Genomic DNA, 27,514 nt, shown 5'->3' on the forward strand with positions numbered 1-27,514 from the left:
CATGTGTGAGTGGTCACCTGGAAGCAGCAGCAAGGGCCCTCTCCGTTGAAGCATGCAAGGTTTTTTTTGGCAGGGCGGAAACCCCTGTGGTTAGAGAAGAAAACCACAAGATGTGAAAAAAAAAAAAAAAAAAAAAAATTGCATACCCCTGGGGCATGGGGCTTTCTCAGTGGGTTTCAGATCACAGACCACCTGCCTTGCACAAAGGAGCTTTTGCAGAGCAATTGCAAACAATTGCAAAGAGAACAATCGAGCACCTGAAGAACTCAGCTGCGTGTCAGCAATGCATGTGCTTGGAGATAAAAAATACACATGGATATATGCCATGAAACGCTCGTGTCTTGCTTGCTGGGTAATAAAATACGGTGTGCTCTGCCATCCACACGAGACCCCTTGAGGGCGTGCAAGCGAAGGCAGCAGAATCCCTGCCAAGGAACGCAACCTGCGGCCTGCAGCCAAAGCATGGGGCTTGTCCATGACTTCTGCAGAGCTGGAGCTGCTGTGAACCCCCAGATGGCTGGGAGGCAGCAGGCTGCAGTGGCTGATCCTACCTCAGGCACGAGCATCATCAGTCTGAATCTCTACAGAAGTCATTGACGCAAAATCCTTGAGGCACCATTAAGAACTGATAACGATAAATGAGCCCAAATTCTGGATTAGAACTGAATTTCTTCAGAAATCTTTTTTTTCCGCTTCATTTTGCTGCAGATGCTGAACACCGTCTCTTTACCCAAGAGGGTCCTGATGACATCACATCCTCTCCAAAGAGCGGCACAGCCTCCTAAGTCAAGCGAGAAAGATCATCTCTGCTCCTCTGCACCATCCCCAAGGACGGCCACCCCTAGGAGAAGATGCCTGGGTCTCCTGCACTGCTCCTGCTCGCTCTGGGGCTCTGTGAGTATGGACACAGGGTTGTGCATCACCTTCACCGGGAGGGGCAAGGAAACCCCTTCCACTGAATCCAAGAAATTGGGCTAAATAGTTGAAGGGAAAATAAAAAGCAAACCAAAAAGGCTGACTTTGAGGTTTGCTCAGTAATTGCGGAGGTAAAGGTGGCATCACCTCAGCCAACACTGGGCAGCCAGAGGGGTGGCTGCAGCATCGTATGCACTGGGAAGGGAGCCCGGTTGGAGAAGTGGTTCTGGAGGGGAGAGGGAAGGGGAGAAGAAGGGGATTTAGCAGTCAGTGTTTTTAGAGAGTCACTTCAGATAAGCTGGGAAGGGGTACCATCTCCAGAAGGCAGCTGAAAGGCTTTTCTGAAGGGCAGCACACATCTTTAAAGCCCGGTGGCTGATTGCTGAGCGCCCTTCACGCATGGTCCCAGCAAGGACTCCAATGAAACCTTCAGGTCATCTAGACAGCACAGTTATCCTTTGCATTTGATCTCATACCCCATGGACAGGGAACAAGGTTTGCCCGGGGGGGACGTGGCTCTTCCCAAGAGGTTCCCATGAGGATTTCTCTCCCGCAGGCTGTCCTGGGATCTGGGGCCAGAGGTACACGATGACGGCCAGGTTTCGTGACAGCAGCATCACACACCCCCGGCTGGGACAGCAGTTGGAGCTGGAGTGTCTGGCCACCAAGGACGACAGTGGTGTATTCTGGGTCCGCCTGGACAAGGATGGGACCCTTCACTTCATCGTCTTCATTTCCTACCTTTCCCGGAGTACCTTTGAGGGCAACGCGAAGACATCCATACGCTTCGAGGCGAAAAAAGACGGCAAGGTCTACCGGCTGGTAGTGAAGTCTTTTACATCACAGGATGAGGGGAACTATTTCTGCCTCATGAACAGCAACCAAATGCTGTACTTCAGCCCTGGCCAGCCTGTCTTCTTCCCAGGTCAGCAACACCTCCACTCAACCTTGCTTAGCTCTGCCAAAATGTCCAGCACCCCCTGCCTATGCCTTTTTTAATCAGTCGCCTCTCCAGAAAACCCATTTCCCTGCTTGCTTGCACAAGGCACCTTGTGACCAACACACCCGTCCTCCTGCCGGGGGCTCCCTGCTTGCCATTTCTTCTCATGGTATCACCCCTGCCCAAGGCAAAGATGAACGGGCAGACCCAGCATCACCTCCCCATCCGCACTCCTTCATCCCATTTGTGGCTCTGAAGGGAACAGACTAAAGCAAAGTCCACCACCACCCTTCCTTCCTCACCTCACATAGGTCCCAAAAGTCCTACCAGCCTCAGGGTACTCAGGCTTTCTGAGGGTGGTGGCAGAAAGCAAGAAATAAGAAGCCTGCAGCTCCTTATTGGGTCTTGGGAGACCCTCCTTGGGGGAGTCACTATCCAAAATGGGCTCCATGAAGTCCCCCCAGACCCGAGCCCTACACTGGCCGCAGGAGCAGCCATGCCATGGCAGGGGTGGGAGAGCAGAAGGGCAGAAGAGAGCTATTTTATTTTATTTCCCTGTATGCTGTATTCATCCATTTTCACTTGTAGTTACCACCACACCAGCACCCACCACATCAGCAGCCACCATCCAGCATGGCATCACCGAAAAGGACCCCTGCCTGAAGACCCCGGATCCAGGTAGCCCATCTGCAGGCAGGGAGAGGGGAAGATCCGAGGGGGATCCTGCAGGCATTTTGGGATGGAATGGGGAGGGAAAATCCATAGAACCTTATGAGAGTTGGATACCTGGGTATGTGCAGCTGGGAGGGTTAAAACTCAAAAATGATCAGAGGGATGGAGCATCTCTGCTATGAGGAAAGGCTGAGAGAGCTGGGGTTGTTCAGCCTGCAGAAGAGCAGGCTGCGGGGTGACCTTATGGTGGCTTTTCAGTACTTAAAGGGGGCTCATAAGAAAGATGGGGACAGACTTTCTAGCAGGGCCTGTTGCAACAGCACAAGGGGTAATGGTTTTAAACTAAAAGAAGGTAGATTCAGACTGGGTATAAGGAAGAAATTTTTTACAGTGAGGGTGGTGAAACACTGGAACGGGTTGCCAGAGAGGTGGGAGATGCCCCATCCCTGGAACCCTTCAAGGCCAGGCTGGACGGGGCTCTGAGCAACCTGATCCAGTTGTAGATGTCCCTGCTTAATGCAGGGGGGATGGACTGGATGGCCTTTAAAGGTCCCTTCCATCCCAAAGCATTCTATGATTCTATGATGAATATTTTCATCCCACTTAGGACAGGTTAAGGATGACTTAAAAAGCATGAGCATGTCTCCTGGCTGGACACACTGGGAAGAGGTGGAGGGAGGGCAGAGCCTTGGGGGCCAGTGCTGGTTTTAGCCTCAGCAGGAGACACGAGAAAACTTTTGGCTACGCGTCCTCCCTCAGGTCCCCAGGAAAAGACTGAGAGCAGCAGCAGTAATGAACGCTCCCCTCTGGGGATGACACCCATGCTGTGCCTGTGGGCATCCCTGGTGCCCACTTCTGCCTTTGGGGGCCAGGGAAAGCCCTCCGCCTCACCGCACGCCAGGCGGGTCCCTTGGCGCCAGCAGAGCTGGCCGTAACACCAGCTGTGAGCACCTGGTGGACTTTTCCTCTTCTCTATTCCTGCAGAGACCAGCAAGGAGAAAGAACTGGATTTCTTCTGTGAGATCTTCATCTGGGTTCCCTTGGCAGGCGCCTGCCTCCTGCTCCTCATCGCCCTGGTGGTCACCGTCGCGCTGTGTCAACGTAAGGCTCACCCGTAACCCCCTGTAGATTTTCCTCTAGCCCAAAACCGCAGCCCTGTCCTTCAGGGGAATGGATCTTCTAGCTATCCCCTTTACATAGGCATCAGATAACCAGGACAGAGCCAACACAAGAGAAGGACCTCTGTTAAAAAAAAAAATAAATAAATCAGCCTCTATATTTTCCTCATCAGTAGGCTTAGCCTGAGAAATAATTATAAATTTCTACACTACAAGGAAGAAAAACAGATTATAAATAGAGAAAACTTACTCTATCAAACTATATTGCCTCTACTGTCCTTAAATTGGTGCATCAGGGGGTAAAACTACCAGAACCTGAAACACTTTGACAAAATAGGATAAACGTGCTCCAGCACGGGGCTTGCAAATTCAAATGCCAAAACTCCCATTAGCAGCTTGAGCTGTAACCAACCCAGCAACTTAATTACACAGGTTCAGAGGCAGCTACGGTTAGAGCAGTAATGCAAAATCTCTGGGTAGGCCAAAGGCCTTTGGTGAAATTTCATGTTTGAAATGTCTTTAAATTACCCTGAGCAAGCAGTGAGTGCAAGTGTATTTAACTCAATTTAACGCTCACTGAAATCAGTTTAACTTTCCTTCAGGGAGTTTCCCGGTACCCCCAGAAGTTACACTGATTTCATTAAACCGGCTCAGCTTGTTTCCCTGGGACACCACAGCATTTGGCTGCTGAATTAACCTAGCTAGATCCTCACTGGCCCTGCAGCCTGGAGCTGATGTGAGACAAATTTGCCAGCTGGCCCAGTTTAAAAAAAAAAAAAAACAAACCAAAACACAATTTTTCAGCATCCTTCAGCCCTGACAAATACCAATCACCACAGTCTGCAGCGATAGGAAGGAATAAATGAAAACACCACTGATGAACCACAGCCAAAAAATTCATTCTTCTCGAGGGAAATAGCTGACGATGCAGCAGAGCACCCGGAGTTGGTCCAAATTCCCTCTGAGGTCACCAGGAGCACGAGGATTCCCTGGTGACCTGCAGCATCTATTAACCTACAAACGCCACTCAGTGATTTATTTCTGCTTGTTAATGCTGATGTGAATGAGCAGTGAAAAGCCATTATCTGCAATTAATTTCTACGGCAGGCAGCCCAAACTCTCAAGGACAGGTTTTTACCTCGTGCTAAAATCAACGGCCCGACATTGTATTTCACCGAATACATAACGACAGAGATGCTAAAAGAGGGGGGAAGAGGATCGTCCAACTTGGTTGCATGCTGCGTGGCATCCTTGCCGCTCATCTGTTGTAGAAATTAATTGCTGCCAATGGATTCTCAGCAACATGCCAAAGTCACTGGAGACAGCAAAAAAAAAATAATTCTCCGTTGGTGTTCCCAGGCTGACCCTGCTACTGTTACTCACATGAAAAATTAATTCATGAAAATACTTAAGTGGGCTGCCAGGGAAACGTGAGCTGCTGCAGTTGTGGGGCTTTCCTCAAAAATAAGCTCGGTTTATCTGTTGTTAGTCTTAAAGATAGCAAGCTGCCAGGGAATGCCAGCCCTACCTTGCTGCAGCGTTTCTTTACTGAGCTGTGAGTCGGTATCTTTGAGCTAAAACGTTTTCTTTTTTATTTTAGAAACCAGAAGACGAAGATGCAGATGTAAAAGGTTAGTAAGTTAAAGGGGTTGATATTTTTCTCTTAAACTCAGCAGCAGCTCACCCTCAAGCGATAAAGCAGGCAGGTGCCAAAAAGCCATCTAAAAATTCTTCATCCGATATATGGTGGAGGGGAGGGGAGTGTGTAATGAATTAAGGGCAAAACAGAGAGATAAGGTTCTCTTCTCCTGCATTTGTTGTTTTAATATTAAGTAATTCAAATCACTGACGCTGCAGGAGGTACTAAACAGAAAGACAGGAGGTCTTTGCGGCAGCCTAAAAACTTCACGCATCACTTGATGCTTATAATTAACATCACATTTGTGTGCTCCCAATGCACTACTCCAACTCGAGCCCGGGGGTGACTGTATTTCATCCCTTCCCAAACTGTTCGTTTGATTTCGTGACTGGACCTTCAGGTTGTGCCCATAGATTAGATGCAAGTTATTGCATCCCAGATCCCCCTCTGCACAATTTTGGACCAACATCACCACAGCTTTATGCCTCTCCTTCCCCAACAGGCGCTAAGGAACAGCAGCAGAGAGGCTGATGCAGCCCTCGATGACTTTCCTGAAAAACAGCAATGCAGATACATATAGCTTTAGTTAACCTGTTTTGTAGGGCAGACAGGAATCATTTTTTTATGCTTTCCCTCCTGCCTCCCCAACCCACCCATCATCCTGAGTCACCAGGAAAACACTATCAGAATAAGAATTGCAATTTGCCAGTTTGGAAGAAGAAATCCTTTTGCCTGCAAGTAACGCACATTTTGCTTCTGCAAATCGACCTCCCTGCCACGGCTTCTTCACCTCGCCTGCTCCACAGAAACCCACTTCTGCAGTTTTGCAAGCCTTGTGCGGAGGGTGCACCCTGGGGCTGGCGGCAAGAGAGCACTCGAGCACCGAAATCCCCGCTACCGCTCTGGCCAGGCCAGCGCTGGGCCGGCGCTTGGAAAAGCCGGGTTGCAAGAAAGTCTGGAACAGTATTGTCACGCTTCTGGAGCCTTATTCTTTGCAAATTGAGCATCTTTTAAATCAGATAAATTCAAATTCCTTGTTATACATGCATGGGTTTTATCGTAAAAAAGTTAATAGTTTTTTAGTTGTCCAAATTAATATGATCATTCAGAAAGAAACGGTGACTAGGAAACGCCTCTCTCCCCCTCCATTAACAGAAAATGGATCCCTACAATTTGGGTTTTTTAAAGGCAGAATGCATTGGAAATCAGTGCCTGAATACAACAGCATTGAAGGGAAGAGGCACTGAGCGGCAATGCCTTCTGCCCTTCGGGCGCAGTCCTTCTCTGGGTATGCCAGAAGGCAGCCGCCCCTACAGACCTGCTTTTTCTTTTACCCGCCTGAAAAAGGGAAGAGCCTGTTATTTTTACGATGGATATTTATTATATCCAGCGTTCTTCTGATCCTCGCCCGGCTTTCCGACAGCTAAACGATAACGAAGAGCTCTTCTTGCAGCCTTGTTTAGGACGATGCTTGCATTCTTCACTTATCTCAATCCCTGCTGCCAGCCCTGTGCAAAAACGTTCTGTCCCTAAGGGGGAAAAACACGCTGCAGAGCTCTTCAATCTTGCACCGATGGAGCAGCTGGGTTACAAGTGCCTCAGGAACTCATCTCATCAAGGACAGCTTTCCTGAGGCAGCGCTAACACGACAGAGTCCTGGTTTAAGCAATCGTAGCATATTTAAGCTCGTATTTAGAGAGGAAATTCCTGCTGCTGTGAGCCGTTCCCACTTATTGAAATGAAGGTCTTTGGGAGTTAATAGTGCAATTCACTCAATTAAAGAGCGCCTCAGGATCTGGCCTGGGATTCTTGCTGGCAGCTGAAGGATTCATTTTCCACCACAAATTAATCTTCAGTGAAAACGGGTGCCAAGTCTCCAACTCATTAAATCAGCATAGAACTATCAATTGCTGGAGACCAGTAATTTCTCTCATTCTGGGGACATGCTGGTAGTGTAGAAAGCCTCCTTTTAAACTCCTCTGCAGGAAACTGGTTTGCAACAAGAAAAAGTCCTTATGAATTGATAGCAGCTTCCCCAACTGCAAAAAAGCCCTGAGTTCTTCGTTCTTTATTCATTTCTGAATGTGGAGAAAGGCTTGATGAGAGGACAGGAGTGTGCAGAAGTCAGAGGCAAATTTAAAAAAGCCCTTTTTTTTTTTTTTTAATTAGTGTGACAATTCATTAGCGGTGTATCTTAAGTCCTTCTACTGGCTGTCACTAGTTGAAATGTTGGCAGATCCTTCACTAGCACGAAGAGGATTTAGGAACACTTTGCGGCCTGCTCTTGGAGGTCCCCGGCTGCAGACCAAAGGCTAAACGAGCTGATCAACAGCCATACATTAATTGTCGTCTTCTTCCTTTCCCATCAAAGTAGATCAAACCCTTTTCTCTTTCTAGGCCTGCGAACGGGAAGCCCGATGTGAAACCCAGCATGCCAAACCGGCACGTATAGCCACCTGCACCTTCTGGCTTCCGGAGCGGCTCTGGGAGCTGCCACCGCGTACGCCCATCGCCTACGTCCTCAATAACGCTACAACTCCTCGTGCACTCTCTCTGCCTCGGCAAATTTGAAAGGACAAGACGGAGCAGACACGCGGACAGCAAGCAGGCGCTGTTTCTGTGACCTGCACGCTAAAGCACAGCTCCTTCCAAAACCTGAGTTTTTTCAAATTAACTCCCAAGGCCAAACGCCGCCTCCGTTCCCAGTGAGAGCGCTCTGTGGCTCGGGCAGAAGGAACGGGTCAATCCCGATGCTGACCTGTATCAGTGATAAGCTGATGAGAAATAAGAATATTAGCCGCATCTCTCCTCAAGAGCCTGCAATAATTCTTTCTAAAATGCGGCTAGAAGGTGAATTTGCTACAAGATTACTTAGAAATAAAAGCCTTCACTTAACACACCCGCTTTTCACGGTGCCACGTATCTCCTGGGAGTTTTACCGTTTCATCTAACACAACACAAGGCTGCACTGAGAAGGTAAATATTGATTAAAGGGCCTCACTTTTTAAGTTTTTACAACCCTGGGGGCTAAGGTTTACTGCTTCCTTCTTGCTATCCTTGTTCTGCTGCTAGCCCCCCTTCCACTGATTTCAGCAGTTTTGCCTGGGCAAGGAAGGCGGGATTTTCTTTCTTTCTGGAAGAAATGGTTGTGTGATTAAAAAAAAGTCTTTGTCACTTGCTTTAGCTAAGCAGGACTTTTAGCATACCTTCTTGGGCCATGTTGATTGACTACAATGAGATCTATTTTTTCTATTTTTATGTAAATATTTCCTTACTACACTGGCAAATCAAGAACTGAGAAAAAAAAATAAAACAATGTTTCTAGTTAGACTCTCTAATGTTTATTTCTTTATTCCTTTCCTAGCCTCAGAAAAGCTAAAATCCTTCATGAAGATAATAAACGAGGGTTTAAGGAAGTCTTGGGTACGGGAAAAGGCAGTGATTTACACACCAGCCTGAGCTTTAGGATGCCAGAGCTCAGCTTCCAGCTTACCACTGCCTAAAACGGGTCTAAAATTATTTTCCCAGGGACTTGCAAGAGGGTCCCCGTAACGCTCCCCCATCCCAGGGGGGTGCTGCGAAGGAGGAGGAGATAAGGGCTCTGGAAGTGCGCAGGTATTCTTGCCAAGGGGCTGATAAAAACCTGGGGGGGGGGGGGGGGGGGTTGGAAGAATGAGAGAAACCCTTTGCTAGCCTCCTCCTCTTCAAACAGGCTGGGAAGGAGAGAAATTCAGAGAGAAATAAAGTTCTTCCAAACTTAGGTTTTTGTAATAATAAAAAAAAATAATTAGGGACTAGATAAATGTATCTAAACAATAGCAGGCAAACACGGAATGACAACTACATGTATCTATGACTACTATGAAGAAAAAAATTAACAGAAAAGCCTTGACATCGAAATGCCTACGAATTCACAGACATTAAGAAACGCTGAGAGAGATGCAGTCTGTTAAGGGTGGCCCCGTTGCAGCCCCAGGTGCGGAGCTGGGGAGAGGCGAGGCTCCCAGCACACCTGCGGTGCTGGGGTCGGCCTCAGCACCGACCTGCAGCTGCAGTCTGACAACAGCATGAAGCAGATCTACTCACCAACCTCCTTCTAGGCAGACTAGGTCAGAGCTTTAGCCCGGTTTTAATACATTATGGTTACCTAAACCAGTCTGATCTCATCCTACAGTCAGCTCTAACCACACAGGTGAAAAGCTCATACCTTTTCTCTCTCCTGTGAGCGTCAATTTTATTATCAGCTCACCCTGGAATCTCTTGTTGACTTAGTTTGAGCTAGAAGTTTTCGCTTACAAAGCCTTAATTCATAAAGCGTTTCTGCAAAACAGCTTACAAGAGGCAGGAACATCACTGCCTCACTGGCAGCACCCTCTGCAGCCGTGTCATCGTCGTTCACCATCATTTTCTCCTGGGTTTTCACGTGATATTGGAGCTGTGGTCTGTATCGCGCCACGTCCCCGTAACCCAGGCTGTCCGGCAGCGCTCCTCCTGTCCCAGCACTATCCCCCGAACCTAAATCCTCTTCCAGCAACTTCGCTTCTCTCCCCACTTCCAGCGGCCTTCCCCTCCCACTCCGGCTCTTTTAAATGGTTTTGCAGAAAGAAGGTGAAGTGATCTGGCTGCCTGCATCTATGGATGTTTCCCCACAAAAGGCCACATGGGAAGCATTTCCTTGAAAACGCATTTTCTCCAGCACAGTAGTTGAATGTGGTACGTGACGCACACCGAGATTAAATGTATAGGATCAACATTGAACAGAAAACCTAGCAGAAGCATTTTTCTGTATTTTACGCCCTGTAAGCTATGCTGTTCTTTCAAATGAAATCATTATTTCCTGATGCACAGGTTAAATATTTATTGCTAGTTCTATTGCTAGGAGAGCCTACAGAGGCAATCCTGTAGTGAAAAACAGGATACGGGTATTTAAAATCAAAAAGCATTTCAGTAAGATGAACACATGTGCAACAAATTCCTTACTACAGAAACCGCATGGAATCCTAATGCAGGACAAACAGAGCAAAATAATACAAAGCAATGTAAAATACATATATTTGGGCATTACTAACTACTGACATTGCTATTAGCGATGCTCCGCTGTGCAGTGCCGCGCTAAGACCCTGCTCCTGCAGCGAGATCAATACAGCCAAAGCGCTCCTGAGGCCGCAGATGAAGGCAGCGAAGAACTGGAAGCAGTGTACGTTTGGGGTTTTTTTGGGTGCGCCCGGCTCGGCACAGCCCTCGACACCCAGGTACGGGAAACCCAGATAAACACCGGCCATCACACCGACCTGCGGCGACCAGCATCTACTGGCTGAAGCTCCGGTTGCGCAGCCAGGTGACTTAAACTAAAAATGAAATCTCATCTTTGAGGATAACTGGAGCCTTCATTCATAAATTCATGAATCCAACAAGCTCCCAGCAGCTTCGGCACTGCAAAGAAAGGGCTTTCCTTGCCCCAGCGCTGCCTATGTAACACATTCCCTCTTTAGAGGCTATGTTTCACAGACAAAGCAAGCCCAGTTTACGGACACATTATGAATTCTCCGGCCTGCCAACGTCTGGACAACGCCATCACAGCTGTAAGCTACGAGGGCACGGCTTTTTACTGAGTATAATCAAGCTATTAAAAATACATGACTGTTCACTGAACTCCATTAGCAGCTTTCAGCTTTACTTGCTAACTATCAGCCAGGTGTCATCTTCGATTTTTTATCTTTGTTCCCATCTTTGCATCCCTTTAAAACACAGATCCTGGTGGTCTCTGATTTTGGTTCTTAGATCTGTAGATGACCAAAGGGATGTGGCACCCAAACTGCATATAAAGTACCAGCAGAAATATTATCCCTCTGTACCAGTGTCACAGACACTCTCAGTTCGCATAAACCTATTAAGGAATTAATTTTAAAAGCATATCCAGCTCTCCACCTGCGGACTTTCTGTGAGGTACGACAAATACGTGTTCACGGACCGCTGCCCGTCCCGAGGTACCCAGGGGTAAAAGTTGTTCATCTCTCTGTTCTTACATGGGCTTCCCTATTTGTGAACCACTGCAATTTAAATGTTTTAGAAATACACCAAGTGCACTGGACTGGACTGCTGTGATTCAGCATTTGCTACCCCACCAGCAAAATCACCTCTGCAGAGGGTCAGAAGGCTGAGGGAACCTGAAGAGGCAGCTTGGGGCACGCACCAGAATAAGGACTTACTATTCTTTAGTCGCTGCCCCGAGTTTCGTGTTGAATACCCCCAAAACGAGGACGGACAGACACATCCATGAGACGTTTGCTTCAAACCACCAGCGACTTCACCAAGGAAGCCTCCGGCAGCGGCGGCGACGCAGCACAGCTCTCCAGAGCAGGACGGAGCTTCCTTCGCCAGCTCTTCCTTCCACGCCGTCCCATGGTCGATTCATCTTCCAGTTCAGGCAGCTGTAGCCAGCACCGTGTTTCAGAATTAAACCTATAGCTCAAGAAGGTCTGTTAAGTTTTCCATTTACATGTAGAGCTGAGGAACAACAGTCTTTATAATCAGATTAATAAGACCTGAATTTTCTTCACAAGACAAACCCCTACTGATAAGCTACTGAGAGAAAGCAAAAACCAAACCACATCTTTTGCACCAAAACCTTAATAACTAGATGCAAATAACTGAGAGCAACTCCAGCCCTGCCGCAGAGGTGAATGACTAACACAGCATCAAGCAAGAAGGCAAGTAGATGCCTCTAGCAAATCAAACACGTTCGGAGCAAACTGGCTGGGTTTGCGGTTGAGTAGCAATGCCTGGGCAAGAAGCCTGGACTGCTGCTTGCACCGATGAAAAGGCAAGGACTGGCTGAGCGGGAGCCTAGAGAAGCAGCTCAAGGGTGCTTGCTCCTCCATGCAGGATACTGTTGTTGCACAGGCCCTACAGATCTGACAGCTTTTTGGTAATAGCGTGTGGAGGAGGTTCTAGGTTACTCGGTGATGTGACTGCACGGGGTGCAGAGGCAAAGGCTGGGAGCTGTTATGGGTTAATACAAGGCAAACGAGCCTGAGATCATAGAATGGTTTGGGGTGGAAGGGACCTTTAAAGGCCATCCAGTCCATCCCCCCTGCCATGAGCAGGGACATCTACAACTGGATCAGGTTGCTCAGAGCCCCGTCCAGCCTGGCCTTGAAGGGTTCCAGGGATGGGGCATCTCCCACCTCTCTGGGCAACCCGTGCCAGTGTTTCACCACCCTCACTGTAAAAAATTTCTTCCTTATATCCAGTCTGAATCTACCTTCTTTTAGTTTAAAACCATTACCCCTTGTGCTGTTGCAACAGGCCCTGCTAGAAAGTCTGTCCCCATCTTTCTTATAAGCCCCCTTTAAGTACTGAAAAGCCACCATAAGGTCACCCCGCAGCCTGCTCTTGTGCAGGCTGAACAACCCCAGGTCGCTCAGCCTTTTGGTCCAGAAGGACTTTCAAAGAGAAGTGGAAGGAGTAAATTTGTTCAGAGGCTGAGGGTTACCTAACTGCAGAGTTGCTCAAAACTAATAGTGGAGTAGCTCAGAACCCTCAGAAGCTGCCGGGCTCAAGGCAAACAACCTAGGAGGTAATGATTAATGGTGGAAAGAGTAAGAGCCGATTCACAATTTAAGCATCACCTTGACTGCTAAAGAAAAAAGGGTACAGGATGGTCACTGAGAGGCCTGCGAAGATGGGGGAGGCATCAGATGCGCCCACAACACCGAGCATCCAGAACTTGTTGCCTTTGTTAGGCACCTGCTTCTCCCCCATCCGGTGCTTCACCTACTCCGAAATATTTTCTGAGCAATAAAGGATTTTGATGCATTAAATAAGCTCCAGAAAAATAATACAGACAAGATGACCCCAGAAGAGCCAGTAACTGGACCGGTCAGTTGAAGTCACTTTGTCTGTCCAAGCCTGTATTTGACAGCTGACCCGTCACCGTGAGAGCACCTAAGCTCAAGCCAGGCTCCTCGGACAGACGCTATGGTACCCACCGTGCAAGTGCTTGGAAGCCACCCCATAGAAACCATACCCTTGCTGCGGCATCTGCAGCATTCAAGACAGAAAAGCAGCGTAAGGTGAGGAAAGAATTACAGAAATCTCTGGAAGAACAGTAAAGAGCCAGTGAAATATGACCTTCCCGTAACCAGGTTTCTTCCTTCTGATTCATTTGAAATCAAATCCATTTGACATGCGGGGTCAGCGTGACCTATCCATCACTGGATTCCCATCCTGAGCTGTGCTGAATACATTGAATACATCTTTTTGTCGTGGGAGACCTACCACATCTGCTTGTGCTCCACGTTCTTGGAAACCTCTTGTGTAATTTAGAAACCCTGGAAAACACTGGATTTTACTCTCAGTTCGGGGGGGGGGGGGGGGGGGGCAGGGAATTGTCAGACAGAAGAGCTGCGTTTGTGTATTTAGTTCCTCCCTCCACAAGCAAATGTCTCATGGATGATGCTTAAGCCTTGAACCGAGACACTATTTGCATCTTCCCCTTCCCTTTGTTTCTTTAGCCAAAGCAAAGAAAAACCCATGGCGATACCTTGACACTTAGTAAGAAGGAAGAGCCCAACAGCAGCGTCACCGAGTCTGAAAATAAACGTGAGGCAGAGGAAAGGCAGGAGAACGGGGGACATCCATTTCAAAGGCTGAAGTCAGGGAAGCCTTGCTCGCTGCAGCCCAGGTCACAGCACCCACCAGCTTCAGCACCGAGTCTTTGTTCCAGTCTGCAGGGGAACCGTGCTGCCTGGCGACGGCCCAAGTAACCCGCTAGAACGTGAAAAACTCTTCCTTCTAAAGTGGGATAGGAACGGGGCGACGCTACCAGGGCTTTCGCATTGGAATACACAGCTACAGCTGTCCTGTAAAAACTACAAGTCAGTGCGGTCTGAAAACACCCGCTCCTGCACGTAGGCCCAGCAGGATTCCCTAAGAGCTTACAGCAGGCTGCCAACAACTCCAGTTCCCATATTTCCCTATAGGACTGCTAATTTAATGCAAACATGAAGTCATAAAGGAATATGAAGTCACTCTTCTCTCACATATATACATTTTTGTAAACCACTCTTCCTTTATATATATTAGGGCTTGAATTAAATTCAGAATAGTAACGTAACACTACATTACGGCTTTACTCGCTACAGATCACTGCTGCCACTCATTTTTTTCCTCAAAGCGCCTTTCCCTACACTGCGGCCTCCTGTTCACAAAAGGAAAAGTGCGAGTTGGGATGGATTAAGGAGCATGAATTTTTCCCCCCCTAGAGACAAATCAGCCTCTGCAGCGATAAGCACAGAAACGAAAACAGCATCGTGCAGCAGGCAAACAAACCTTGCAAGGAAAAACCTAACCCACACTTACTGTGTTAAACCTGGCGAGTTCGCTCTGAGTAGTCATAAATAACGTCAACCTTAAATTTTAGCAGCAGTCATCCTGTAAAACGTTAAGAAGAAAGAATGAAAGCACCAGGATGGAGACAGGTCTAAGTTAACGGGGATCAGAAGCTCTAACTCATTACTTGTAACACACGGCTTTCACTGCAGCTTCTACACGCGTTAATTAACCTGACTTGCAGATAGAAGGCTGAAATCAATACTGTATTTCAATAGAGAAACACTGATTGTTAGCAGGGAAGATTGGCTGTTCAGCCATGTCTACTTGCAGTGTGTAGTGCTGAAGTCACTGCAGGAAAAGACTATTTAATTCAAAAATACTTCACAGAGCAGCCGGTCATCGAGCGTACTAACGGGAGGTGAAGACATGAGCTTTGTGTTAATGACACTCCTAGTACTATAAAAATGATCAAAGCCTTTTTGATCTCAAAAGGTAACGTACTGTTTTCATTTCCTACTACTTGTTTTTAAGGTTTGATTATGTTTTATACCAGAAGTCAGACTTGAAACCTCAGAAGAACATATCACAATAGATTTCCCATTTAAGACATTTACAAAAATTAAAACGCATTCTGTTAATAGACATAGAACTAACACTACTAACAAGCTGCTGCTACAGAAATCATATTTATAAACATCCATTACTTTTGGAGCACCGGTAAGCTAAACTAAACCTTTTCTCTAAGTGTGGTCAAGAAAACCTTGGCTTCAGGCCCATCCACGTTACTCACTGGTGCGCTTGGTGCCGCAGAGCTGCCCTGCCGACATCTCGCAAAGGAGGGGGAAGCACCAGTTGCAAGCCCAAGGCAGTCTGCAGAAGTGACGCGGTGATCTCGATACAGGTAGTAATGTGCTGAGTCTCTTTATTCTCATTATGCAGGAGCCTCATCAAAAGGCACTTGCTGCACAAAGGACTGGTTAAAGGCTTCACGAGCCGGTCCAAAAGTGTAATAAAGACAGACCTCAGATACCACCATAGCTTTAAAATCAAATACTTTTTTTTACTATGGATATTCCCAAACCCTGTTAGAGAAAATGTACGCGTATCAGGTGCTAACTATATTTTAAGTACAAAAACCTCAGAGCATTACTCACTTTTCCCTGTGCGAGCACCTTCTCTAGTTACCAGAAGCATGTCAGGCAGTAGTAGGAGACAACCTGCATCACCTCAGAGGGCAAACTGGCTAGCTGTGACAACCCAAATGGCGCCTTTCACGAACGCCCAGCACAATATCCCATTACTGTAAGCACAGAAGCGTTCTATATTAAACTGCTAGCATCACCTGTTGGTGGAGCTTCAAAACTGCAAGCAACTATTTTTAAGTAAACACACAGCCAGCTAGGAAAAGAACTGCAATTATCCGGTGAGAACAGCTGAGTTTTTGAATTAGCTACGGATCTATAATATGCACTATTTAGAAGGGAAAACAGGACCACTCTGTATTAAAAACATTCTAATATGTAAGTTGAATTTGGACCCTATTGCCACTTAATAACGATGTCATTTTTGTACTCTAAGCAACTGCATTAGAGGCACTATCAACACTAACCAGCATTCACGCCGATGCCAAAATACCAGCAGTGTAACAGAGAAAGAGATGCAGCGCTTACGCTTCAGGGTGGTTTTCTGGGGTTTTGTTATTATTGGTTTTTTTTAAATACTTCACATGCCATTTCATATTAATCCAAAGCAATAAGTAATTCCACTCAAAAGAAAAGATTAAAAGCAATTTCAGCAAGACTAGGAAACCTACATGGAAAATAATATCCTCGCCCGTTTATTGTTGATTTTACCACTTGGTAACGCGGTTGTTTTGAACTCAGTGTGAATACAATTTAAGTTTTGCAGAAAAATCACACACCTCTATTTTTCACGTGTATCCAACACATTTAAAGGTTAAAATTTGTGTGCCTTGACTCGCTCCTCTTAATGTCTCTTTAGGGATGTCCATTGTCACTGATCCGACAGAGTCCAAGTCAGTCTCTCAAGGCAGGTGACATACAAATTCAAAAGGTGTAGATTTCTCAAAGACGGTCTTCTCTGTAGTGCATTGTGCTAGTGCATTCAACCAGTGTGTCAGTATTCAACCATATAAGCTTGGGTTTTTTTTTTTTTTTAACTACACAATACAGAAATATAATTTTACATGTAGCTTCGCATGCCTTATGGCTGCTTGCCCTACTATAGGACAGTGCAATAAATACAAATATATGCACACTAGAAAAGATTTAACTGCCATGATCTACATCTCGTTTATGAGTACAAATTTACCTAGTCAACAATATGACAAATTTAGCAGAAAAAGTGGCAATGGCAGTAATAGTCTACTACAAAAACAAGGCTAGAAGCAAAGTGTTCTCAAGCTACAGAAAACTTGCTACCTCCTAATATATGATGTAGGGCCCAGTTCTGCCAAGTGCAGAGTCGTGATCAGCAGATTGCATCAGAACATGCTTTACCCCCATTTAACAATGAATACTTCTACAATTCATTTGGTTTTGATAACTGTTTATAAATAGCACACTATAATGACTATTAAACTATACAGCAACATGACATTTATAGCCTAATCTTGAATACAAAGTTCAAAGAACATGACTACAAAGGCCAGAGAGCAAATGTCATCGACTAAAAGCATTTCCACTTCAGGATTTATTGAACGTTCTCTTACACAAACACTTCTCGATCGTGAAACCAGAGGAACAGGATTTCCTATTCCCTCTCTGCTCCCGTAGTAATTTAGCCACACATCACCCTTATAAATTAGTGATGGATTTTAACAGGTAGCCCCTTGGGGCTATATATTTTATATACTTTATATATATGCACATTTACTTTGAATTCTATGTAAAAGTTGAAAAAATGTTTGAAAGAAAAACTCAGAATATATCACAGCTTTTTCAGCGAAAAAAATACAAATTAGTTTTATAACCACTATTCAATTTATCAAACTTTTTTTTTCTGAAGTATTTACCTTTAATTATGTACACATTACAGGAAATAAAACTTTTTCCACAAACATTCTCTAAGGTGACAGTTATCAATAGAATGATAGAATAATAGCAGGAAGAATATTAAACAAATGAGGGTGATCAATTTCTGCTTTTAAAAAGTCACCATATAATTAAGTACAAAAACCTGCATTGAATGACAACTGCTGGTGTAGTAACTTGATCAGGTATGGAGACCAAGAGTATAGTAAAGCCCTATGGTAATAATATTTCTGTAGCATTTCCACTTGGTATGTATATACTAAATGTTGGCAAAGTTTCTGTAGCATTAGCTTATACAAACATAGGAGTCCTCAGTCTGCTGCATAAAATGGAACGAGTGTGTTTTAATTCTCCTGAAATGCACCTGAAATCCAGAGTGTCACTTACAAACTGCATAATGAAACTTTTCTTCAGAAAAATATCTGTTTGGCATCTCCAGGGCTCTGTTCCATCGGACAATAGGGGCATTTTAATCTGGGGACAAAGACAACGCGTTAGAATCGCGGCAATGTGCGACAACTGAGCATTAAGCTTTCTCATCTGTTACAAAGGTACTGAGTTTGCAGCAATAGTCCTTCCTCTTTTTTCCCCTCTAGCATGAAACAAATGTACTCTTAAGCCGTAATGCTTTACTTGGCTCCATTAAAACTCACCTTCAGCTGAGAGAGACCTTATCACGCTTTTTCTTCTAATTATATTCTTCCTCACCTTTCACCCACACCCCCCTGAATTATTAAATACCAAGAAATCACTCTTCGTGATTAACCTATTATTTCTACTTTTGAATTAGTTTGTTGCATTTTGGTCATTTTAAATAGGTTGGTAACTTTCACTTTGACTTCCTCAGCATCCAGTGCGTTTTACTCCCTGGTTCCCAAAATGCTGTGATTTTACAACCCACTTAGATCAGCTCCTGCAGGCTATGACTAAAGAGGTCAGCCTGGCCTCCCTGATGAGGTCTCCACTGATACAATTCCACCTGCTTACAATATTTCTTCTAGCATCGATCCATTTTTCTCCATCTCTAAGTTTGGGCCTTTCATCCCCCCTGAGTTAATATTGTCAGAGCTCTGCTGTCACTAAAGCTGATCAATGAAAGCATCGGGAATGAGCGATCGGGGACAGGAACAGTGTAGCAGCAAGTTTACTGGCTTAAAATGGCTGAAGTCACCCATGAAGGCATACCTTTAGGCTTTTCTAGCAGGGCAAAGAATGCAAACATCACTCGACATTTTCATTTGTAGCATCACTTATTTTCACACTGGATTTCGCAAAACAACTTACGGCTCTAAATTAAGCTGACAGCCGCCATGGAAGCTGCATATATTCAATCCAAATTAGCACTGGTTCTTCCTCAAGAAAATCTGTACAGCTCTCTCCCTCCCATTTCCTCCTTCCCAAAAGCCTGTAGGCACCCCACTGATACCTAAGGAGGAGTATTTCCACAGCGATAATTCAACCACCTGCACAATTACTAAGCCGTATTTCCCCAGAGATTTAATTTTATTTTTTAAGGGATGTTTCATGCATTACTAACGCTGCTCCCAACAAAAACCTGTGTGTGTAAAAGCCTCCATTTTGAATTTAAGACAACACAATGGTACTTACAACTTGGAAAATTACTCTGTTGATTGCATTCCTTCACGTAATCTCACTTTCTACAACATCAGAGGGTTTATTACGCTTTTCTCCAGCACATCAACTTGGTTTATCTCGTTTCTAAGTCATTCTCTAAGATTAAAAAGCTTCCACCAATTGTGGACTCAGTTTTCCCAAAACACAGCGTTCTATTCTTAATATTTGTCCTTGTCTATGTGTTGCTTGAAGTAAAAGAATGCCACTTACTTGCTGCCATTAAACATTTTATTCAAAGCATCTCTTGATATAATATGACCACAGACTAATTTCATAGGTGGATTATTATCTGTTGTTTGCTGACGAAGAATGGGACAGGCAAATATTGAATGATACCAGCACTTTTTACCGAGGTCCACTTCAATCTGTGAAAAAAATTAACACAACAATTCACCTTGGGAAACTACATTTCCAGACAATTATCCCTTTTAGGTCACAGCCTTTACTTAACAGATTTCACAATTCAGCTGTGAAGGCAGCAAAAGCCATTGTGTGGATGCTTGACGATTTCCCAGCCAAAAATACTTAATGGTGATCTTAAAATGGTGACTTATATTGCTTCTTCCCATCCTCAACAAAGCAGAGTATTCTGCCAAAGGACAAGTGCTTATTTTAGTGCAGATCTATGCCCTGGCAGGAAAACTGAGCTGATGACCCAGCAAGACCTTCTGTATTTCTTAGCCAGTGAATTCCAAAGTGGTTTTAGATGATAGATCTCACTTAAGGGGGGGGGGGGGGGGGGTTGTCCTGATTTGCCATCAGGACCAAATGAGTTCAGAAAGGGACATCTCGCAGAGAAGAACGGGTCTGTGACTTCGGGAACCGATTGAGAACTGCAAAAATCACGGCTTCTGTACCTGAAGCCCCTGGCTCTGGCCAGTCCTCAGTTCTGACAGGTTTAACCTTCAACGAGATCTGACAACATAACCTTTTCACGCTACTTCATCTCTGTCTTTGCACAATGAAATAAGGCTTCCCATCCCCATACTGCCTTAGCAGTACACGCTAGAGACCCTTAAGTTTAGAATATGCAAGGAGGCATACAAATACTATTAACTGATCTGCATCTGACAGCAATCTTTTCCCAAATGCTCCCTAGCTAATCATTCCTGTCTGGACAGCAGGGCATGAATCTGTCACACTTGGAGGTTACACCCTCAGTGTTACAGAAAACATAGCTGGGAAAAACTCAGCACACGTACTTACACTATAAATGAATCTCTTACAGCTACAATCAAAGAGGCCAACTCAGCTCATGCCCAGTTTGCACAAAATAGGTTTTCTTTCCAAATCAGGAGCAGGCCACTGGAGAGCTGCACACACTCGGTAAGCGCTATAAAGGGAAACTGGGGTTTCATAACAACTCAACTTCATTTCAGCTGATACAAACGAGCTGTACTGCAAGCATAACGCACTGGATCCCAATTCAGTTCTTGTGTCCCCAGATGTAGCGCTAGTTCCTTCATCTCCTATCTGCCTGACAAAGAGTTAGTGCAAAGCAACTCGTGGACAGAGCTCAAGCATAGCTAGGGGAAGTTAATGTTTCTCAGTGGGATGCATTTCCTTTCCGGTTATATAGAAACATCTCATATGTTTAGCGTAAGGCTAAGTGGAAGGTGAGAGCATCTGTTTTGTTAAGGTCATTTGATCAAAGACCTTTTCAATGCGAAAGGGGATAACAAGTAAGCAGGGGAGCAACAAACAAAACCGAGAAATATAAACCTGACACACAAACATAACGGAGACAACAAGAAACAACCTTGTCAGTCACACTAGTTGATAGGTCATCAAGAAACTGCAACCGAACCTGGACTTTGCAACAGATAAGAACGCAAACCTGAGGGTCTCAGGAGGAGGTGTGGTTAGTAGAACTACACAAACTGCAGGAGGAACGTGCAGGGGAAGGGGATTGGGGAGGAACGGCCAGAAAGGGGTATAACAGGGGTCAGAAGGGCCATGCCAGTATTTGAGGGTCCACAAACGTGCATTTGCTTGTGAATCTAGAGTGGCGTGTGCCTCCTTTCACCAGTGAATTTCAATCTTTACCAGCCAAAGAGGAGGAAGGGATCTTGGCTGTCTGTATTTATGTTTTATGCAAGTCCTGTATGTGGGTGCTGTTGAAGGCAGCGCCTTGTCTGTGGCAGCCTGTGTAGCTGGTCGTATCGGTGTCCTTTGTGTGTGTGCGTGGGTGGGTGTCTGCGATTCATGCTCAGCTTCGCTGCTGGTTCAACCTACGAACGGGAAACCAGCAGCCACATCCATCGGCCTGGAACGAGACCCAGGAACTGCTGGAGATGTCGGACGCGTGTTAACATCCCTTAATATTCAGCACAGAAAAAACCTGAAAACAGCATTCAACATTAGAAATCTGCCCTGGGATAGCTTAGCATCAACTCACCGGTAGTTCATCCTTCTGGTTCCAAACGCCTGTGCACTGCCTTTGTTCAATAACTGCCTTGATATTAATTAGAGCTGGTAATGCTACACAACCTGCTGAAAAACTGCAGAAAAAGGAAATGTTAACATACAGTGCCTGTTAGGAAACCAGCATTTTTCACATTTCTACTTTAAAAGTTAACTGGGACACAAGAGTGTTGTACTACCTCATTCAGTTATTGTCTGTACTTTGAAGCTCCCCTCAAGTATAACAAGCAAGAGTTTGGGGCAGGTTACCAGTTACCCTGCACCTTAGGCTAGGGCCCTCATGCACTACATTCTGCACCGAAAACAACAGTTAAACCCTGCTCTGAGACTTATAATGAATTGATTTTCTATACCACCTACTTTGATTTTGAGCTGTACAGGAAGAAGACATCATGTTAGCTTACACAGGTAGTTGTTCTCAACTATGGAAGAGTATATGCAGCCTAAGAGCTTCCGCGTAACCCACACGTACACACAACCCACAATCCTTTAATGATATGTCATTACAAAGTAAAGAAACATGTCTTTCCACCTTCCCCTTAAATCAAGAAAACAAATGTAGAAAAAACACATAGGAAGGCAAGTGAAGGAAGGAAACCACAGCCTGTAACAAGCACGGCAGTATACAACTGACCAAAGTCAGTGTCCCAACAGTTCAGCCTGCTCTGGGAGTTACCCATTACCAGAACTTACCACGTTATTTTGAAATACTTCTCTACGTTACAAAAGAAAGTATGACACTGAGTTTCCACAAATTAACAGATGTTTTCATGAATTTAAGTCTCATGACAGTACTATCTATAAGCCTGGAAATCAGCAGTAACAGTAAGAGGGTTTGACTCGGTATCAGCCTGTTCCATTTCTTTGGCAGATTATTTTACGATTTGTGCAAGTTTTATTGTCTACAGAAGTCATAACCTTCCTCTCCACTCTGCCCCTCCAGATACTCGTTTTTTATGTTTCTGCAGCAACATTCTGGCTAGTTTACTTGAGAGGGATGTGCCTGAAACCTGTGATCTCTTGCCTAAGCTTAAAAATAAATAAATAAATAAATAAAAATAGCGTAGCCCTCGCCTCCAACTGGCCATTTTAATCCTTACACTTTGCTTTTTGGTTATTTCAGCCCTGAGTGTAACTTGTGTTAACCCTGTGGAAAGTTTAGACAAACACTATTTGTAGAAATAAAAGCATTACCACTTTAATGGTTCTGTATGAAAACATACTCTTAAAAGGCTCTTCCAGAGATAACAACTCAAGTAAATAGTAAATTTGAATGGTGTCCTGTAGTCCTTCAAGACCCTGAACCATGACCTCTGGAAAACCAGAGTTTTCCCACTGACTGCACACAGTAAATCAGACCGCGAGGTCTGTACAGGATTAGATACATACTGAAACCAATCAGCCTTAAAAAAAAAAGTGACCGCTACTCATGTTCTAGAAAGCAATGTATTTTATAGCAGGGATTTAGCCCCAAGCTGGTTTAATTTCTACAGGATTTGCAGCGCTCAAAGGTCACGCCAGTTTAGGACAGTCTTGTTTATGACAAGAGTATCAATACCATCTATACAGTAAATACATTTCAGTGCAATTGATTTCACGCCAGGCACAAAGCAAGTGTCCAACCAATCCGAACATCAATATCAGGGATTTTCCACTTCACTGAAAATCTCTTGGCCACTTGCGCTGAAAGCTGTATTACAGCGTCAGTGCATGAGCAATTAAAATATAAGGACTGCTGTTAATTTGACTGAAACAGGAAAAAGAGGAAAACCAAAAAACAGAGACAGAAGTTTTAGATATCTATAAAACCCTCAAACTGAGAATTGCAGAAAGACAATTAATCTGAAAGTGCTCCCTTTGTTGCTTCTGTTGTATTTTGTGACAGAGGCGCAAAGAGGAGAAGCAGAAGGCTTGACAATTTTGAGAGCTCTAAACTAAGCACAGAACTCTAATAATAGTAACATGCAAACAGTAAAAAAAAAAGCCAAAACAAATTAAAAAAAAAAAAAAAAGAGGTAGCAAAGCTTCTGCTAAGTACCAAATCTAGCCCTGAAAGATACATAAAATTTATTTTCTATTTAATGTCTAAAATGAAAATGAGAACATCGGGCGAGTATATTGGGGGAACTGGAATCCAAAGGCTAAATAGCAGCTAATCTGTTTTATCTTCAGAGGAGCTAAAAGGAGATTAGGTTGGTTTTTCTTCACATTTCCAACAGCCTCCTACAGATTTGCATTTTGTCAGATTAGCTACTGAGCTTGAAAGCGCCTCTTCTTTGCAAATGAGGTCCAGCAAATAATTTGGAAATTTTAGCAGCTGAAATCAGAACATAACTCTTTGGCATTCTTCTAAGGAGAAGACAGGTAATGCGTGGATTAAAAACCAAGATCCTCAGGTGCTGACAGAATCACGGTCAGAGTTTGGGGTTTTTCTGCAGCTAAACAGCAGGGACAGTTTCCACACATTTGCTGTGGGAATAACTGGCTGATTGCCATCCTCATCTTTCACGCTGATGTCTAAACTACGGAAGCCAAACGCCATCCACGAATGCTTCCTCTTGCGCTGCACAGGTGCGGGGTAAAGCACAGCACACGGGAACCTCTGATTTCCATCTTTGCAAATCTTGTTAGAGCTAATTGTAACCATACTCTATTTCATACAAGCTAGGTAAGACTACTTCTCAAAAGCCATTTCTTTTGTCCTCAACAAAAAATAGAAACCAAACCACTATGTACCTGGTCTTAAAAACAAATGAGAACCAGCATACCTAACACTGAGAGGTGATTCAACCGAGAGACCCAGAAGAGCACAGGCATCTCTTGTGAAGATGTCACAGATGTCCGCCCACTGGTTTGCATCTAATAGATGAACGTACGGAGAGTTCTCTATACCTTGCCGCAGATATACCAGGCTGCCCATCAAAACCTGAATATCTGGGAGGGACCAGGAACAGTTAGTTATTTTATACCACAGGTAAAAGCTAGTGTCTACGGTGTCAGCTTCTACATGGAAAACAGGTAGATACACCAAATCAATCACACACATCCTCACCTCTACAAAATACAATTACAGCCATCGCAGAACAGAGACCTACAGCTACGTGAGCTCCAGTCCACTATGGATAGACTGGGGGGTCGTCTGCCCCTCTACAGGCACGGCATGCTGCCTGCCTATTGATTTGCTTCAAACAGGTTTACTTTTTTGTAAGCTTTCTGACACACACAGTACCATAAAAATTAGGCTTTTCTGGACTCAGTTTGAGATGGTTCACTGAACTCATATATTCCCCATTTTTCAAAAGTTTCATTTCTCTTTGTATTACCCCACACAGCAGAAAATAGCAGATGACTATTCCAAGAACATTTCTGTGCATTTTTAACACTTTACCCTGGCAGCGGGCCTATTCTAGATGTAATCTACATATTATTTAAAGAGACAAAAACCTTAAATTTAAGCAAATGTGCAGACATTTTGAAATATAATTTTGTGCCCTCTTTAAAAAAAAATAAAAAATGAAGAGTTAATTCAAATTGTAAGGATTGAGGTTATACACGTTAAATACAAAAACAAGAGGCCTCTAATAAAATGAAAATAATGGAGTAAAACACGTTTGGAACATAATTTCTATTTTACTACAAGGTGCCACATCCAAGTGCTTTAAATCCCCTTAATGTGACCGAAAACTTACCTTTCTGATGATTTAGGGCGAATGGCTGGAAGTTTTTTGCATACTGAAGTGCTTCTCTTTGATTTGCTGTTCCACCCATCAATAAACTAATGAAATATAATCTGTGTAGTTTAAATTCCAACGAACTATTCTGTGCCATAAGCATTTCTCTGTTGGATACCGCCCACCTAGAAGAAATGAGGAGGTACAATGGGACACGACACGGGAGTAATTAAATGTCAGCCTACACCATATGAAATTATTACAATTACAAAACACCTATTTCAAGGAGAATATGACTGTTCCCTGAACTTCTATGAGTTTATACGGAGCACAGAAAATGGCAGGACTCTTTACCAGTAACAGAGCTACACGGAGCACACGACACGTGAACGAGGGTACTTCTGGCACTGCTGCACAGGTTAACCCTTGCAAAAGTCAACACTCACTGGCAGGAAGGCAAGATTGAATTAGGCACAATATTAGGCAGAAATAGCTAAAATCTATTGTATTTTGATTAATATCACTCTGTCACTGAATCTTAACAATTGAAGATAGCCTTCAGCTGCATGTTGAAGAAGTTTGACCAAGCCTTTCAGAACATATTTTCCAACGTCCTCATTCCCCAAACATTTTCTCTAAGCCACTATGTTTACATGCATGTGTATGTTGCCCTGGAGAGGGGCAGTGCGTCTATGAGGGCCTCAAAGACAGACATTATCAAGACCTCACAATGGGGGACAGGGGGAAGGGAAATCAGTTTAAATGTCATAGAATCATTTAGGTTGTACTTTACCCTGCTTAAACTTTGCTTTGCGTGTTATTTTCAACTTGGGTAATAAAAATATTTCTCATTTTCTGGGTGTCATTCACCATGACAACACTAACGTTTGGCTCCCAAATAACATGGAAGAATTCCTAAACACGCACCAAGTAAAGTGAACTGGAATTTTTAAGGCATTTCATAAAAAAGTAAATATTTTTATTTAGATTTTATCCATCCCTTTCAGGTTTTTTGTGTTTTTTTTTTTTCCTTAATTCAATTTAGTCAGGCCTGAATCAATCCAATCTTTCTCTTAAGAACTTCCAGTTTCAATGATCTTCAGTGCATCTGTTTCTCATTAGTGGTAATTAGTTATACTGTTTTCACTGTGGGGGCCCCATTAAGCAAAGAGCTTTTCGCTTTTCAGCAAGGAAGTGAGGTTTTCTCTGTTCCTTAAAAAGAAGGGGTATGCGAGGCTTCTGTTCTTTTCAACCAATACTAAAATAAGAAAATTAAGCATTCTTACAGTACTGGTAAAGCTTTCAATGCAAGTTAGCCTTCTGCATTAAGCTGTAGCGTTAATGAGCAAGTATCTGCTTTCAATTTGTTGTGGTGAAAGTGTCAGCAGCCTGACTTTGCTGGCAAGGCTTTGTAATGACATCAGTAACCTTTCAGTGGGAAACAGCGAAAAATGTAGCCTTTGAACTAAGAACAAGCTCTACTGTCCCTAATTTCAAGCAGTTGCAGATAAGCAGCCTCAGAAGACTGTCAACACTAATCTCCACCAGGAGGGTGACTAACCATGGGTTGTTTGGGGGTTTTTTGGGGGTTCTTTTGTTTTGTTTTGTTTTTTTATGATCACTGTCCACAGTTTAAACCAGGCATAGTGGCAATAAAGCTCACTCCCCACTAAGAAAACAAGAGCCTGAAGTTAACAATCACAGACCAACAAACAGCTGAAAGACAAAAAATTATTATCAGAAAACAGTAAGACTAGTGTCAGTGCACAGTCCCATTAATGAGATATTAATCTGTATTGCATCAAAAGGGAGGCATCAAAAGAGCCTCCATCCTCTCCCTGCCAATATTCGCAGCCACACGACACGGTACTTCATCTTGCTGAGATTGAGTCTATTTTTCCAAATTAGCTTTTAGGCAGGCTTTCCATTTTTAGCTCTTTGAGTGGCAGCACAGATTTGTATCAGAAGAAAGCAGCCACAGAAGCAAGGCCTGAGGTGTTTGGTTTAGGACATGCTGTTCCTATTTCTAACGGAAAGACAAAAAACCAACAAGTGAGGTTTAAAACATTCAACCCACGTGCTCTCTACCACCGCCCAAAATCATTAGTAAT

At 44.3% G+C, this 27,514-nt stretch overlaps 2 protein-coding genes across 6 annotated transcripts in view; one reads left to right on the forward strand and one right to left on the reverse strand.

Annotated features, from left to right (window-relative positions):
- Positions 1 to 27,514, reverse strand: part of RMND5A (required for meiotic nuclear division 5 homolog A) — a 52,805-nt gene that overhangs the window by 9,404 nt on the left and 15,887 nt on the right. For 2 of the 4 annotated variants that reach the window (XM_087736160.1, XM_087736158.1), the window contains exons 5-10: positions 25,422 to 25,588; positions 24,501 to 24,666; positions 21,707 to 21,809; positions 19,519 to 19,673; positions 15,775 to 18,147; positions 14,648 to 14,719 (exon numbers count right to left, since the gene is read on the reverse strand). In XM_087736160.1, coding sequence (XP_087592286.1) covers positions 18,084 to 18,147; positions 19,519 to 19,673; positions 21,707 to 21,809; positions 24,501 to 24,666; positions 25,422 to 25,588 — 655 coding nt within the window. In that variant the 3' untranslated portion in view covers positions 14,648 to 14,719; positions 15,775 to 18,083. Of the gene's footprint in view, positions 1 to 14,647; positions 14,720 to 15,774; positions 18,148 to 19,518; positions 19,674 to 20,514; positions 20,642 to 21,706; positions 21,810 to 24,500; positions 24,667 to 25,421; positions 25,589 to 27,514 lie in introns of those variants that run through there. The other 2 variants (XM_087736162.1, XM_087736161.1) reach the window with 2 other exon arrangements.
- CD8A (CD8 subunit alpha) lies at positions 197 to 8,767 on the forward strand. Of its 2 annotated transcripts, none has more exons than XM_087736163.1 (6): positions 197 to 894; positions 1,472 to 1,840; positions 2,444 to 2,533; positions 3,512 to 3,628; positions 5,246 to 5,276; positions 5,787 to 8,767. In XM_087736163.1, exons 1-6 carry the CDS (start codon positions 852 to 854, stop codon positions 5,791 to 5,793), a joined length of 657 nt encoding a protein of 218 aa, XP_087592289.1. In that variant the 5' UTR covers positions 197 to 851; the 3' UTR covers positions 5,794 to 8,767. The 2 variants fall into 2 exon arrangements, with proteins under 2 accessions (XP_087592289.1, XP_009469964.1); XM_009471689.2 differs by having other exon boundaries at positions 200 to 894; positions 7,682 to 8,767.

The sequence above is a fragment of the Nipponia nippon genome, unplaced genomic scaffold (genome assembly GCF_047370975.1).
Source record: "Nipponia nippon isolate SJK-2023a ecotype South Korea unplaced genomic scaffold, ASM4737097v1 scaffold_6, whole genome shotgun sequence".
Classification (NCBI taxonomy): Eukaryota; Metazoa; Chordata; class Aves; order Pelecaniformes; family Threskiornithidae; genus Nipponia; species Nipponia nippon.

What these genes read in the sequence shown, in the direction of transcription:
- CD8A (XM_009471689.2), top strand. Translation starts at nt 852, where the DNA reads ATGCCTGGGTCTCCTGCACTGCTCCTGCTCGCTCTGGGGCTCT. An exon ending in CCTGCTCGCTCTGGGGCTCT is followed by an intron (nt 895 to 1,471) that starts GTGAGTATGGAC and finishes TCTCTCCCGCAG; the next exon opens with GCTGTCCTGGGATCTGGGGC. An exon ending in CCTGAAGACCCCGGATCCAG is followed by an intron (nt 2,534 to 3,511) that starts GTAGCCCATCTG and finishes CTATTCCTGCAG; the next exon opens with AGACCAGCAAGGAGAAAGAA.